The following is a 15,326-nucleotide window of genomic DNA, read 5'->3' on the forward strand; positions in this document are numbered from 1 at the left end:
AAAATAAGGAAAAAATAGAAAAGTTCTTATATCCGTGGACGTTACTTAAAAAATCATTTAAAATATATTTCTCATTTGAATTATAGTTTTCAAGGAACTTAAACGCACTGCTATAAGGACCAAGTGGAAGTCTTGTACAATTTAGTTCAGGGGCTATCTGGAGCTAGGATAACGAAAAATTAAGCGAGAAAAACTGGTTTAATTTAAATAAAGCAGTGACAAAGAATAAAAACAAAACAACACATTACTGAATAAAAAATCCAAATAGTCCAACTCCACAACCGGGAGTCCGTATCAACGGAAAAAAAAGAAAAAGAAAATCTTCTTTTTAGTAAAACCATCTAAAAAAAAAAAAAAAAAAAAAAAAGACGAGAGAAAAAAAAAAAGGATAAATTCGTTCCAGCGTATTGACTTATTCTTTCCTATTTTCAGTCCCGTCTGAACCGAAGAATCTCTCTTGGACAACAGTTGAGAAACAAGTTCAAATTTTATGGTCCCCTCCTGATAAAGTGAACGGAATTTTGCTTGGCTATACCCTTTTCTTCACCATAGATCCCAGCCTTCCCGTTACAGAGTGGGAGAAAGAAGATATCCTTCCTCTCAAAGTCAAAGCAAAGGTAAGAGAGCCAAATGTGAACAAATTTTGAAAGTGTAAAAAAGCAATTTTTGAACAGCCAGTTAATATTTCGAGACAATTATATCCATAATAACTGCCTCTATACCCGGGCCTAATGCATTCGAATCCTAGTGCATCCAATTATTTGGTTTGGGACGGGGGTCAGTGGCGTGACTCTGTAAGCTCACCAGAGTAGACCCTGCTCTAAATAGGTACCTGGAGAAATCTGGGAAAGGTAAACAGGAAGAGTGTGCGAAAGCACAGGATGGTTGGCCCTCAACCCCCCATTTCACTTACTGGCTGAAGGGCAAAGAAACGGCGATCAGCACCGCCGGTAGGGACTGTAAAGTCCAATGCTGTATTCTTTACCTTTACCTTCTATACCCGGGCACCTATAAAAAAAAGAATAGTCTTTGTAAATTTTAGCTACTATACATAGTCACTATTTTTACCCGTTACAACTAAAATGACTCAAAGTATACTACTGCTAAAAACTCACTATAGCATCCATTCGCTTGTGGCCCAGACAGCTCCGCATGCTCCTCGTCTATCCAATCTATCAAAAGCTTCGCTTTACCAGAGGAAATGCTCTTCTTCAAGCAAACAATCTGCGAGGACATAACTAAGCTAAAGCAAAACCTTTTCAGTAAAGAAGTTGGAAGGTGGACCTTCACAAACCGAGTAGTCAAGGAATGGAACAACCTCCCCCAAGAAGTGGTTATAACTGACTATCCACTCTTTGAAGAATAGTACTGACAAGTTTTTTTTTCAGTGAAAGTAAATTTTTATAGAGGCGAAACCCTTTTTATTGCAGTATATTGTTATTATTATTTACCCCTCCCATGTACGTACCATTTTCCTTAAATCCTATCTTATGACCTCTTCTCACCCCGATTGTGGTCGGGGGGGCCTTTTGTTTCGCCCCCGATATATGACCAAAAAGTAGAATATTTGGCATTCAGTCCCACTTGTCCTATACTCCTTTCCCCCTTGTCTCAGCCGCCACAAAGCTAATTGAATTCCGAATTCAGACAATTCACACGAATCCAGACAATGAATGTCTGGTCCCGCACTGCTGTTTATTACGCTATTTTGCCAGACACCAAGTGCATTCAACTGTTTGTGTGTGTACCTCTGTCAGGATCGACCAAGTTGTATGTATTGTGTAGTGCATGTTTTGTGCATTGGCTTGCGCATATATATATATATATATATATATATATATATATATATATATATATATATATATATATATATATATATATATATATATATATATATATATATATATATATATATATATATATATATATATATATATATATATATATATATATATATATATATATTGTATGTACCGTTTAGTGTTCATATCCTACATATCCTAATTTGTCTGATGTAATGTCAATCGCCTCATATAATAGTTGTCCCTGGTCGAATGTGTGCCTTAATTATACGTAACAATTGAACCGCGTAACGTTCTGCGACGGCTAAAAAAAAAAAAAAAAAAAAAAAAAAAAAAAAATCTCGATTATCTCCGTCGAATGCGCGGGCAGATATAACGATGATCCGGGCGTATGCATGGATTCTCTACCTTAATCGACGACTGAAATATGTACATTTCAAGCAGTGGTGTACGTATAATGGACAAGATCCAAAGGCATAATAAAAAGAAAAGGAAAAAAATTGACATTTCAAATAGTGGTTTACGTGTAATGGGCAAGATCCAAAGGCATAATAAAAAGAAAAGAAAAAAGAATGACATTTCAAATAGTGGTTTACGTATAATGGGCAAGATCCAAAAGCAAAAAAAAGAAAAGGTAAAAGTGAAACAAAACAAACAATAAAACTCGTATCTTAGTAAAATTAAAAATGATAATCGTCATTAATTCATTATCACCACCAAAACGACAAAGAAGGATAAATCATTAAACAGGTAGTTTTATCAGTCCAACAGCCAACTGTGGCATGTTTTGGTTTTTCTTTCCTTCTTTGCATTGCGATATTCCATTTATTAGCCAGACAACCTAACTTTTCCTTCTTTGTCGTTTTGGTGCCTTAATACATCGGCTATAATTATCACATTGGACTTTATTAAGATGTGAGCTTTATCGGTTTTTTTTTATCCCTTTTCTATATGTGCATTTGTTTAATTAATATCTATTTTATCTATCTTAATGTATTTTCTTTTGGTTTAGTGCAAGTCATAGCTGTAGGCTTATCACAAAATTGTGTGTGTCGAGTTAGTCTACTTAAACCGTAAGTTTTTATTTCCATTGACGTCATATCCTGACTTACGAATGATAACTCTTTTTTTTTTTTAGGTTTCTGGCCTGCAGCCTGGTTCGATATACACAGCCCGCATGGCCGCTAGAACATCTGCTGGAAATGGCCCGCTATCGTCGCCCATGACTATAGACTATTCCTTAACAATGTCTGATATCACTATCTCGCATAATGGGACCTTTGTGACATCGTCTTCAGCCATTACGGAGCAGCAGATTGGTAAGTCTGTATATGTATATGTAACATGTTCTTCTTCTTCTCTGGTGAGTAATTGCAACCGTCCCGACTTTAAATGGATTCCTTACAAGAAATGAATAAACGCACCATACTAAAGCTTCTGCTCTCCATTTGACATTTCAATTTAACCTGTCATTGTTCCACAGTCACTATTTACTATTGAGCATTATTTAATTAGCTCTTTGAAACTGGCAGCACCTTGCCCTTGTTCCAAAAACTAACACACAAGTACTTGTCCAATAAGAGAGTCATACTTACTCCCACCATCCAGCACTTTCGCAGTTTAATGAGGGGGGTCTTCAAGACGAGTCGAAGTAAAAGCGAGCGAACAATAAGGGGCGGAAAGAAATTTGCTGAACACTGAGTATTATAATAACAAAGTGATGCAAAGTGGGCAGGACAAGGAAGCCTACCTTGTCCTTATAATAACAAAGTGATGCAAAGTGGGCAGGACAAGGAAGCCTACCTTGTCCTTATAATAACAAAGTGATGTAAAGTGGGCAGGACAAGGAAGCCTACCTTTTCCTTATAATAACAAAGTGATGCAAAGTGGGCAGGACAAGGAATCTTACCCCAGGATTGCAAATTCGCAATACATAATTCAAGCGAAAATTATAGAACTATAATAAAATAATAAAAAACAATAATAAAATAATAAAAAAATATAATAATAAAAAATGTTATCTAAGATGAATAATATATTCTGTTAACCTTTTCTTTAAAAGAGGTTGGCTATTCAGGTTTTCAAATTCATTGTTGAATTTAAGCCTCGTACCCCATTTTTCGTTGCGGAACATTCTTTTGTGTTGCATTTTTTTTTCTTATGAATAAATAATTCTATTCCAGTGTAAAAGCACATTCCCTTAAAAAGATTGAGTACAAGTTAAGTGCAGTACATATCACTAGATACCTATTACCTATTCATTTTATTTACACTGCCTTTATAAAAAGATAATATAAAGATTCTTTATATAATTTAAAATCTTTATGTATGATAATTTAATCCGCATACGAAACAAGAAATATATTGATGCCATGAAGAACCCAAAATGTGGGATAGTTTGCTTTTGCGTCAGAAAAGGACTAAGGTGGGTGACCTCATGATTTAAAATCTTTATATAAAGATTCCAGCAAAAAAAAAAAAAAAACAAAAAAAAACAGCGTATCGCAAATATACAGTACTGATCCCCATAAAGGCTATATTAGTTAGCCACAAAGGATAATTTAGCAACAAAGGTTATACGATTGAGAGTTGAGTGTCCTTTATATCCTTTCAACTCGGAATATTGCTTAAAAAGTGTTCAAAGGCTATACGAGTTAGCAACAAATACGATTTAGCCGAAAATAGCCACAAAGATTATACGAATCAGAAGAGAGTATCCTTCGTATCCTTTCAACTGGGAATATTGTTTAAAAGCTGTTCTGAGGGTATGCGAGTTAGCCACAAAGGTGTTTAGCCTTTATTTAGCATTTAGCTTTAATTTAGTCACACAATAGCCATAAAGGCTATACGAGTCAGAACAGAGTATCCTTCATATCCCTTCAACTTGGAATATTGCTTAAAAGGTGTTCTGAGGCTATGCGAGTTAGCCTCAAAGGCTAATTTAGCCTGTAATTTAGCCACGCAATAGCCACAAAGGCTATACGAATTAGAACAGAGTATCCTTCGTATGTGTACAACTCGGAATATTGTTTAAAAGGTGTTCTGAGGCTATGCGAGTTAGCCACAAAGGCCAATTTAGCCTCTAATTTAGACGCAAATAGCCATAAAGGCTATACGAGTCACAAGAGAGTTACTTTCGTATCCTTTCAACTGGGAATATTGCTTAAAATCGGTTCTTAGGGTATGCGAGTTAGCCACAAAGGACAATTTATCCTCTATTTTAGTCGCGCAATAGCCATAAAGGTTCTACGAGTCAGAACAGAGTATCCTTCGTATCCTTTAAAATCGGAATATTGTTTAAAAGGTTTTCTGAGGCTATGCGAGCTAGCCACAAAGGCTTATTTAGCCACACAAAGGCTATACGAGTCAGAACAGAGTATCCTTCGTATCCCTTCAACTCGGAATATTGTTTAAAAGGTGTTCTGAGGCTATGCGAGTAAGCCGCAAAGGCTAATTTTAGTCTTTAATTTAGCCACACAATAGCCATAAAGGCTATCCGAGTCACAACAGAGTATCCTTCGGATCCCTTCAACTCGGAATATTGTTTAAAAGGTGTTCTTAGGCTATGCGGGATAGCCATAAGGCCATTTTAGCCTCTATTTTACTCGCACAACAGCCATAAAGGTTCTACGAATCAGTAGAGAGTTACTTTCATATCCCTTCAACTGAGAATATTGCTTAAAAGCTGCTCTTAAGGTATGCAGGTTAGCCATAAGGCCATTTTAGCCTCTATTTTACTCGCACAACAGCCATAAAGGTTCTACGAGTCAGAACAGAGTAACCTTCGTATCCTTTCAACCGGGAATATTGTTTAAAAGGGGTTCTGAAGGTATGCGAGTTAGCCATAAGGCCATTTTAGCCTCTAATTTACTCGCACAACAGCCACAAAGGTTCTACGAGTCAGAACAGAGTTACCTTCGTATCCTTTCAACTCAGAAAATGCTTAAAATGTGCTCTGAAGATATGCGAGTTAGCCACAAAGGCCATTTTAGCATCTAATTTACCCGCACGATAGCCATAAAGGCTATACGAGTCACAGCAGAGTATCCTTCGGATCCCTTCAACTCTGAAAATTGTTTAAAAGGTTTTCTTAGGCTATGCGAGTTAGCCACAAAGGCCAATTTAGCATTTAATTTAGTCACACAATAGCCTCAAAGGTTATACGAGTCAGAACAGAGTAACTTTCGTATCCTTTCAACACGGAATATTGTTTAAAAGGTGTTCTGAGGCTGTGCGAGTAAGCCACAAAGGCTAATTTAGCATTTAATTTAGCCACACAGTAGCCATAAAGGCTATACGAGTCAGAACAGAGTATCTTTCGTATCCTTTTAACTCGGAATATTGTTTAAAAGGTGTTCTGAGGCTATGCGAGTTAGCCACAAAGGCCAATTTAGCCTTTAATTTAGCCACACAATAGCCACAAAGGCTATACGAGTCAGAACAGAGTAACCTTCGTATCCTTTTAACTCGGAATATTGTTTAAAATGTGTTCTGAGGCTATCCGAGTCAGAACAGAGTATCCTTCGTATCCCTTCAACTCGGAATATTGCTTAAAAGGTATTCGCTGCTTAAAATTGATATTAAATTTTCTAACTTTACAAAGAATGAGTGCTTTATAACAAATATGGTGCAACAAACTTTAACTTTACAGCAAATATGTTTTCAACTTTACAACAAATATGGTGCATATGGTAGAGATAAACTCACCCATGCATACGTGTACGTATACGTGCATACGTAAATGCACCATATGGTAGAGATAAACTCACCCATGACTAAACAATATTTCGGGAAGGATATAAATACATTTATCGATTAAAAAGTATACATATGTCGCCCCCAGGAAATTCAGTTACTCAAAATAAAAATAGATTGTATTGACTTAGTTTTTTTTGCTCTGGAGAATCTAAATTTTTGCTCTTTACTTAAAGTTTGTTTACTTTCTGCGTTTTCTGGAAATGTAGACTGCTACATTTCTCCTAGTTTTCCATTCTCCCGTTTTCTGCCATGTTTTCCGATCATCACGTTTGTCCTTATAGATTTCAATAAGTGAGAAAGTATTTTCATTTAACAATTTCTGTGAGTTATTTTTAAGCCTCTATCTTTTTTGGTAAATCCCATAGCTCCTTTTTTCAAATATATTGCTTGACAAGGCTCCCAGGAAACGGAACAACCCGTCTTTACTTTCTGATTTTTGGAATGCCTGATCATCTATTGGCATTTTTTTTGTGTCGTACTCAGAAACGGAAAAATGGGACGGTAGCAGCAGTCTACACTACCCAGTTTTCCAGTTTTCCAGAAAATGCCGAATGTAGACACAGCTTTATATATTTCTGTTATTTATTTTAGTCGTTCAACTGTTAATTATTCCGAGTACTCGGTTTAAAGGACTTACGGGTACACGGTGATAATTGTCAAGAACTTACTTATTTAAGTTTTGAATGTATCGATGAACCTGACTTTGACATAGATCAAAATAGAGGCTAATTGTTTTGTATGCTTACGTGTAAAGAAGTAAGGCTTGCGGTTGGTCCGGTTGACAAGGAAAGTCCTTATGTACATCTCTTGAAGCCACCATTTATCAGTGATTTTGAGGAAGTAAAAATAACCACCATGGTTAATCATATAAGGTGGCTGAAAAAAGGAAAATGATAATGAAACGTGATTTTGTAAAAGAAGGTTTTAACCAAACAAGGGGGACTTATCGGAGTTATTATGTAAGTGGAGCCATATTTTCTGCGGTAAATATCTATTGTGAATATCGTTGTCATAATATCTGCACTTATTTTGTCAAATGAAAGAAAAGGTTTTAAGAGGCAAATTAAGTCAAAACCCAAACAAAATATTGGCTATTTCAAATAATGTTGATAGTATTAATTTTCAATTGATTTTTTTTCTCTTTCAGTCATCTTTCGCTTTCATGGAAGATGACTTCAGTATTTTTGACATTTTTATCGTTAGTAGTCTAGTAGATTAATTTCCCTGGTTTATATTATTTGATAATTTACGTTTTTTTTCACGAAGGTTATTTTTTACTCTTTAATATTCTTTTTTTTTTCACTTAGGACTGCTTTTCTCGGTTTTCTCATATTTTTTTTTATCATAAAATATTTCGTTTCTAGGAATCATTTTTGGGTTATCATTAGCGCTGCTTCTTATATTACTCACTATGCTTATCGCACTGTGGCGCTTTCGTTGTACTAAACAGTCTCGACCAGATGGCAGCGCTTCGACGAACTACCAAGGTAAATATCAAAAACCTTCTTTAAGTATAATTTAACTGTTGGTAAAGTTACATGTAAAAACGCGGGAGGGCTTAGATTTTTGTGAGTAGAATATACGTGATTGGGTATTCTGGGTATGTTCTTCTCTCTTATAATATACCAAAGACAGTGAAAATGAATTCCGATTGTTTGCAACTGATTAAGTGGAAACTCACGCAGCCATATATATATAATAAAAGTTTAGAAAAATCAGGAATTCAATTTTAATTAGAAATACCTATATTTACAGGTATGCCGGTCACCAGTTTCCACTTTTATAAGTTACCTATACTCGTTTGTTAAATCATCAATTTAGTTTTTTCTTGTCCCAGTGGTTTGTTTTATTCGTGCCGTAAACGGAATTACGTCCCTAAATCTACCCGCTGTTTGTGTACACAATTCGGATTAAAATTTGACGCACACTATTTTAATGAATTTACTTCCTAGGGTTGCCACTATTCCCTGTTTTTTTAACGCTGTTTTTAATCTGTTTTTATCATTTTGACCTGTTTTTACGCGTCTGATTTTTAAGTTGAAGAAGTTGATACAAGCAAATGAGTCCGAAGAAATTTTCAGAAAGGGACAGCGCTAGTGATAAAGCCTTGGGTTGGCAACGATTATTGATTAATATCTGGAATATCAACGAACCATATTCCTCTGATATTCTTTAAAGTTAATTTTAACTCTTGGACGCAGATGAATAAGTCATGGAAAATGTACCGTTTGAAATTTTGGACTCTGTAGTTTAGACGCTTTTTTTGTAGTAAACGTTCGTAACAAATACTGGGTTTATACTGCCAAGGTTACCAATTGACGAAAATGTAGAGTGTGGATCAGTAATGATTTTTGGGATTTAAAATCAAAGTAAAAAAGAATTTGGTGGTTTGGGGGGGGGGGGGGGGGGTATTTTGTGTGTTTTTTTAAATGAAAATGTTTAATAAATTTAGGGGAGTGATTGCGCTCCCTGTCACCGCATTTGACGCCCTTATTCCCTACGTATGTTCCTGGTGAAATTGTAGGCTATATATTCACTAGATTGGAAGTTCAAACTTCACCAAAAGTGTATTTTTTCACAACAAATTGATCCATTGTATATGAGTCTAATATTATTGGTTCTAGGGAATGCAAATGTGGCAGCTCGGGCTGCTCGTAACAGTCATGTATTTTTGACATCGACTTTGAATGGCAGCTTAATGACAAAAATTCATGCAGCTGAACGGTCTTACGAAAGTGCTTCTCAAGACGGTGGCAATAGCATGGACATGGAAGTTTTTACTCCAATGCTGGCAACCCTTCCACCCGACGCTAGTGTACATATTGATACGAAGGTACCGAATTTTGATTATAAGACTTGACATTTTGCGACATGAGAGCGATTCTCATGCTCGAAAACCTATTTTGATGCAAGCGCGATTAAAGATTCTGAACGCTACTTTTCGACCATCCCGTGGTCGAAAAGCCTTCCCATTAAACCAAAAACATCTTGAAATCTGTAAGCGTAGTTTTTGAATGTGTTTTTTAAAAGATAAGCTTTTGTCAATCACAAGTCCAAGGTACTTGATCGTTTCCACACGAGATATTGATAATAGATACTTTGAAGAAGTAACTCGGGTAATACTAGGGCTGATATTTTACTTTCTGCCGTAAATTATGTAATTAGTTTTCGATAAAATTCAAAGCAATAAAATTTGATGAACACCAATTAAGAACATTGGAAATTGCAGTATCCAGTTTTGCCTATAACTCCTCGTCATTCCTCTCAGAAAGTGAAACTGCCTTATCATCAGCAAAATGTGTGTTGAGAAACGGGATTGCCAAAGCGCGTTGAAGATCATTTATATAAATTAGAAAAAACAGAGGACCTAGGACAGATCCCTGAGGCACCCCAACCTTCGAAGACTGAGGAACAGGTGGAGAAAGGAAATTGTCTCCATCTATTTGTTGCTTTCTCTTTTCCAGATAAGATTTAACTAAACCCAACGCCGGTCCGCGCAAACCACAGTTATCCAATTTACAAAAAAGAGTACGATGGGATATTGTATCGAATGCTTTTTTAAAATCTAAATATATTGTTGCTGAAATTTCACCTCTATCTAAGCATTCATGAATATATTGGATGAGAGCAAGGATAGCGTGTTCAGTATTGTATCCAGACCTAAAACCAAATTGGGAATTTGTGAAGAAATTAGACGATTTAAGAAAATCACAAAATCTTTTATTAATTGCCTTCTCAAATATTTTAGAAAAAGCTGACAAAATAGAAATAGGGCGGTAATGTGATGGGTTTTCAGGAGAGCCACCCTTATGAAGTGGAATTATCCTCGCTTCTTTAAAAGCAGATAGGAAAACTCCAGTTTTAAATGAAAGATTAATTATATGCTGTAATGGTAAAATTACCACAGACAATATTTCTTTAACAATTGTAGAACTAGACCCGTCTGTTTCCGCTGAATTACCCGGATTTAGATCAAAAACTATTTTTGTTATTTCATACTGAGAAATAGGCCCAAGAAAAATTGAATTACTTTGAGGAGATGAAAGGTACGAAGAATGTTTATTAAAAGGTTTTGAGTTTTTTTTGTTTTTTTTTTAGAAAAATACTCAAGACCTTTTTTTATTTGTTGGCGCGTAGTGAGGAATCCCTGGGGTCCTTCTTTCGCTTGCTTAACTCTTTGGATCCAAAACTCAAATTCACTCAAGAATCAGAGGTGGATAGGCGTCTTAAATTTTTGGATGTCCTGGTGCAATGTAATGACACATGTTTTGAGTTTGGGGTCTATAGAAAACCTACGCACAGTGACCCATACTTAAATAGCTTCTTCTCTAGGGGGGGAGGGGGCAGCCGATTCTGTGATGAAGGGTGGGGGGCTTAAGTTATATTCGTAGTTCGCAAAACCTTACCCTGCCAGCAAGTTCTATCATACCTATCTAATCTTTATTAGTAAGTAATCACCAAAAATGATAAGTCATCAATAAGCTTCAGCATTAATCAATCTTCTTGGATTAGAGCTAAATCTTCCCGATACATTATGGATAATTGCTTCTTGTTTGACTTTTATTCTGTCATTTCAGCTGTTTATTTCCAGCTTTTTCAACCTTCTACCTTTTATCATTTCATCTACCTTTTTTCAGCTGCTTTTTCAACCATATCTAGTGTAAATTTGAAGTTCTAGGGCGGGCAGCTGCCCCCTCTGCCCCCCTTCCGTACGCCCATGGTCACTTCCCTAGTTGATATAGCACTGCATATTTGCTCACCACGTTTCCTTGATTCAGAGCTCGACTGTCTTAGAGATGTTTTATTTGGGAATGGGTATCCGATTAGTATAATAATTTCCTTGATTGAAAAACGTATTTAAAGTTTATCAAGACTCAGCCCTTGCAGAACACATTTGTTACCACCTGGATCATACTATTTTGTTTAACCAAGCTAGTCTAATTTCACATTACAAAGGTAATGTCCAGCACTACAGAGAGGGTCTTGAGATTTACAAACACAGAAAATTAGGTCTAGCTCTGAACAGAGATACTGGTGACTTGAATAAGTGAGTCATATTTCGGTTTTCTCAAAAGAAAACTTAATACTTTAGTCATCCCTGAAATAAACTTTAATCACCTTCACACTCACAAAAGGAAACGCGTCATCAATCCCTTAGATTTAAAAGAACTTTTGCAAGGGATGCAATTATTAAAATCAGAAATGATAAGACAAAGTTCTCCGAGCATTTAATTGTTCGTCGTTTATTAGGCGGATTGTCTAAAGTTTTTGGATTTTTTGCTAATCGTGGGTATAGGTGAGTGACTCGCCTTTGGTGTTAGTTTTTGGTTTTAATTCTTCTAATTTTTGCTTTTATTGAATTTTATGCAACTTTTAAATTTGGCTTTTGGTTGCACTTTATTGGTTTTTTTTTTTTTTCACGTTGATTCTCTGCTTTGTTTTGGTTTCTTTGACTTTTCACATTTTTTTCGGCATTTTCTTTAACTCTTTTTTTTGTTCGCGCTGAAGAAGAAAGGCGACTGTTCTCCCGAAATATTCGCTCTGTTTTTCTGTATTTTCGTTTGGCCTTAAAAAAGCCCCTCTGTTGATCATTTTGTCTTGATAACATTCGATTTTGTTTTTATTTGAGTATTTTGTTTTTATTCTGGAATGATAAATTTTACCTTTTTTCTTCCAGGGAGGTTATCCTAGTCTTCAGCGTTCTAGTAAGAGTAATTCTTTACAAAGAACCCCCTCTAGCAGGGCTACTGACAATGCGAGTAGTGTAAGTGTAAAACTAGACATTTTAATTTTATTCAAGGATTGAAAGTGCTTTTTTTAAATATAAAAATAATTAGTGAATTATTTACAATATTCGGTCATTAAGAATAATGTATTTTACGATGTTTCCACAAGGTGGAGGGGATTGGGGCTCTAGATTTAGTTTAGAGGCATTAGACCTCTAACTGCCTAAGGATGTACCAATATGCACCTGTGCTTCCTAGATAGCGAGTACAGAGGTGCAATTATAGTCCTAACTTATTTTTCATATTTTCAGCACAGAAGTAAATACATTACAATGATTTTTGCCCACTATACCAAATTGTAAAAATTAGCAAAGCGGCAAAAAAGAGAAGAAAAAACAGCAAAAAGATTACAAAATTGCAAAAATGGTGGTAAAACAGAACCGCAGCAACGATAAAAGACAATCAAAACGGTAAAAATATACGAGTTTGAAATGAGCCTGATTAGATTGTGATAAGGTCCTAAATTAAACAAAATCTTTTGAGAGTCTATCCGATAATTTCTCAAACGACGTAATAATATCAGTACATTCATATTTGACAATAATTTTGCTGTTTTTACAACTTCGATGTAAATAAATTAAGTAGCGAAAATAACCACAGCGGATCAATAACAAACCATTAGCTAATAGCAGAGGCTTGCCTTCTTAATAGCAATGCAGCATGGTCACAAAAGATGAATGTTTTCTTTTCAGTAATGCACCAGCAACCAACGCCATGTCCAGCAGGTGGGGCTAAGGGGCTTGAACCCCGTCCCCACCCCTCAGACTCGTAAAAACCTAACAAAAATGGAAAACAAATTTTTGATGTGTTTTTAAGTTTTTTTGTAAACTATAATCGGAATGCTATAATCTATAATTGAAATGATGTAAATATACTATAGACCTTGTAACGCAATGCTATATGCTATAAACTATAATCGGAATCGGAATGCTGAAGCATTCCAATTATACTCTTCTTTTTTATTCTTTTATTTCTTTCTCTTTAACTTTTCTCTTTCTTTCCTTTCTTAAGTTTTCTTAATCTTTGATTTTTTTCTACTTCTCAATATGTTGCTTATATTTAATAGTCTGTAAATGGCATATACTGTTGCTATTTATAGGATGAAGGGATTTCGGTGCTTGCTGAAGTTAGTGACTGCGCATGGGCACAAGAATCCAGCAAAGAAAATCACTATTTACCAAATAGAATTGAAGAATGGGCTGATGTTACAGCCATCACATCTCTTGATCTATCCACAATGGTGGAAGAGCCATGTCCTGCATGTGGTGATAAAGTCAGTTCAAGTGTTAGTTCATTTGTATCTCCAACAAGGAGCACCTATTCATCTACTCTGGGAGCGACTTCTCCCCTTTTGTCGACTGTAAACACTCCTTGTACCCCTACTGGTGAAGTGTGGTCAGCGCGTATAATAGCAACTCCGGTGAAAATGGTGCAAGAAGATTTGCCAATGCTGCGTATTGGTGAGGTGTCATCGCATTCTGTTGATTGATGTTGTGCTATTTGCTCATTGGCAGTCTTCTCTCTGGCATTATCCATGTCTCGGTGCCTTTGATTGTACAAAAAGAAGAAAAGACGAAATTAAAAATGGTGATTTATTTGTTGCAGCTTTATCTTTGCAACTTTCCACGTACAACACGGTTTCTTCGTTTTAACCTGACAAAATAATGAATCCCATTATTGGGTGTTTGATTATTTCTTATTATATTATATTATAGAATATATAATTATATTATATAATTATATATAATATATAATTATATAATTATATTATATAGTTCTTATTGTCTTCCTTGTTAAATGTATCTACTGCCTCAGAAAGTGTACTGATTATCGGCTGTCAAAAAGCTGTATCTCCACCTAAACTAAAATGAATCTTTTTTTAGCTGTTGTTGATATTCAACAAATATTTGTAAGTCGTTCTATTTTCATTGAGCAAATTTCAACTTTAATCGGAACATTTAGAGATATGTGCTTTTGACAGCCTAATGCTAATGCATCAGTTTAACAAGGCTGTACCTAGGGTTGGGAGGTCCAAATCATCGCAAAGATTTTGACGACGTTTGCTGTCTATTTCCCTGAAAACTTCCCAGAAAAGTAGAATTTTGGGCACAATTTCCATGCGATCTTTCCCCGCCTCACTCAAATAGTTCATGGTACGGCCTTGTGAATTAATGAACGTTCTGCCATTACCGTGCTCAGACCCGTAGGTACAAACGAAAAAGAGAAGAATATAACTAAGGCTTGTAATTAGTAAGGGCTTTGCTTTATTGCTATGTAGTAGTATTGTTGTTTCGGAGTTGTTGTTTTTGAATGTTACTAGCTTTTAAGCATTTCCTTTTTTACTGCTAAGAATAGATATTGTTGTTGAGTAGCTTTCTTCCCTTTTGTACCTGGGGTCAGCCAATTCAAAATAGTACAAATAATTCGTTTTTTACTGCCTGCAACATTATACATTTGGTAGCCCTAGGGTTCTTTGGGGGGGGGAGGGGGCTGTGAAACGTGGGTAACGTCACGAACGCCACAGTCTTCTGTCAAAACTTTTGTTTTTTAGTTTATGAAATAATATGAAATCTGTGCTCCTTCAGTAGTACGTGTTGGGTTAATTCAAGTATTTTCATATCTGCCGTGCGTTTCAGGTTTAGATTTCCTGTATTTTTTTAAGGTTTAAGAGGTTTTGTCAAGGTTTAATATTTTATTAAAAGTTTGATATGGCGGCCGAGTAAAGCAATGCCAAGATTAAACTATAAAATTAATCATCATACAAGAATTTGATACATCCATTTTCCTTTTTGAAAAATATCTACGAAAATATCCAATTTTTTTTACCTGATTTTTTTTTATTCTATTCTGATTTTTATATACAACCTTTGAATTCTTTAACTTGGAATTTAGTTCATAACGTATGTCTTAATTTTTAGCTAATTTTAAACAAAATATTTTTTAATGTGAGTCAAATCTTATAAAGAAATGTAAAATTTCT

At 35.4% G+C, this 15,326-nt stretch overlaps 1 protein-coding gene across 1 annotated transcript in view; it reads left to right on the top strand.

Annotated features, from left to right (window-relative positions):
- LOC148939223 (protogenin B-like) overlaps positions 1–14,866 on the top strand; it is a 181,064-nt gene extending 166,198 nt beyond the window's left edge. Inside the window, exons 17-22 of the mRNA XM_089107267.1 lie at positions 433–617; positions 2,941–3,121; positions 7,925–8,047; positions 9,185–9,393; positions 12,238–12,324; positions 13,446–14,866. Of these exons, the coding sequence (XP_088963393.1) occupies positions 433–617; positions 2,941–3,121; positions 7,925–8,047; positions 9,185–9,393; positions 12,238–12,324; positions 13,446–13,835 (1,175 nt within the window). The 3' untranslated portion in view covers positions 13,836–14,866. The remainder of the gene's footprint in view (positions 1–432; positions 618–2,940; positions 3,122–7,924; positions 8,048–9,184; positions 9,394–12,237; positions 12,325–13,445) is intronic.
- Positions 14,867–15,326: the final 460 nt, after the last annotated feature.

The sequence above is a fragment of the Artemia sp. Qi Xiang Cuo genome, chromosome 21 (assembly GCF_049724085.1).
Source record: "Artemia sp. Qi Xiang Cuo chromosome 21, ASM4972408v1, whole genome shotgun sequence".
NCBI classification, from domain to species: domain Eukaryota; kingdom Metazoa; phylum Arthropoda; class Branchiopoda; order Anostraca; family Artemiidae; genus Artemia; species Artemia sp. Qi Xiang Cuo.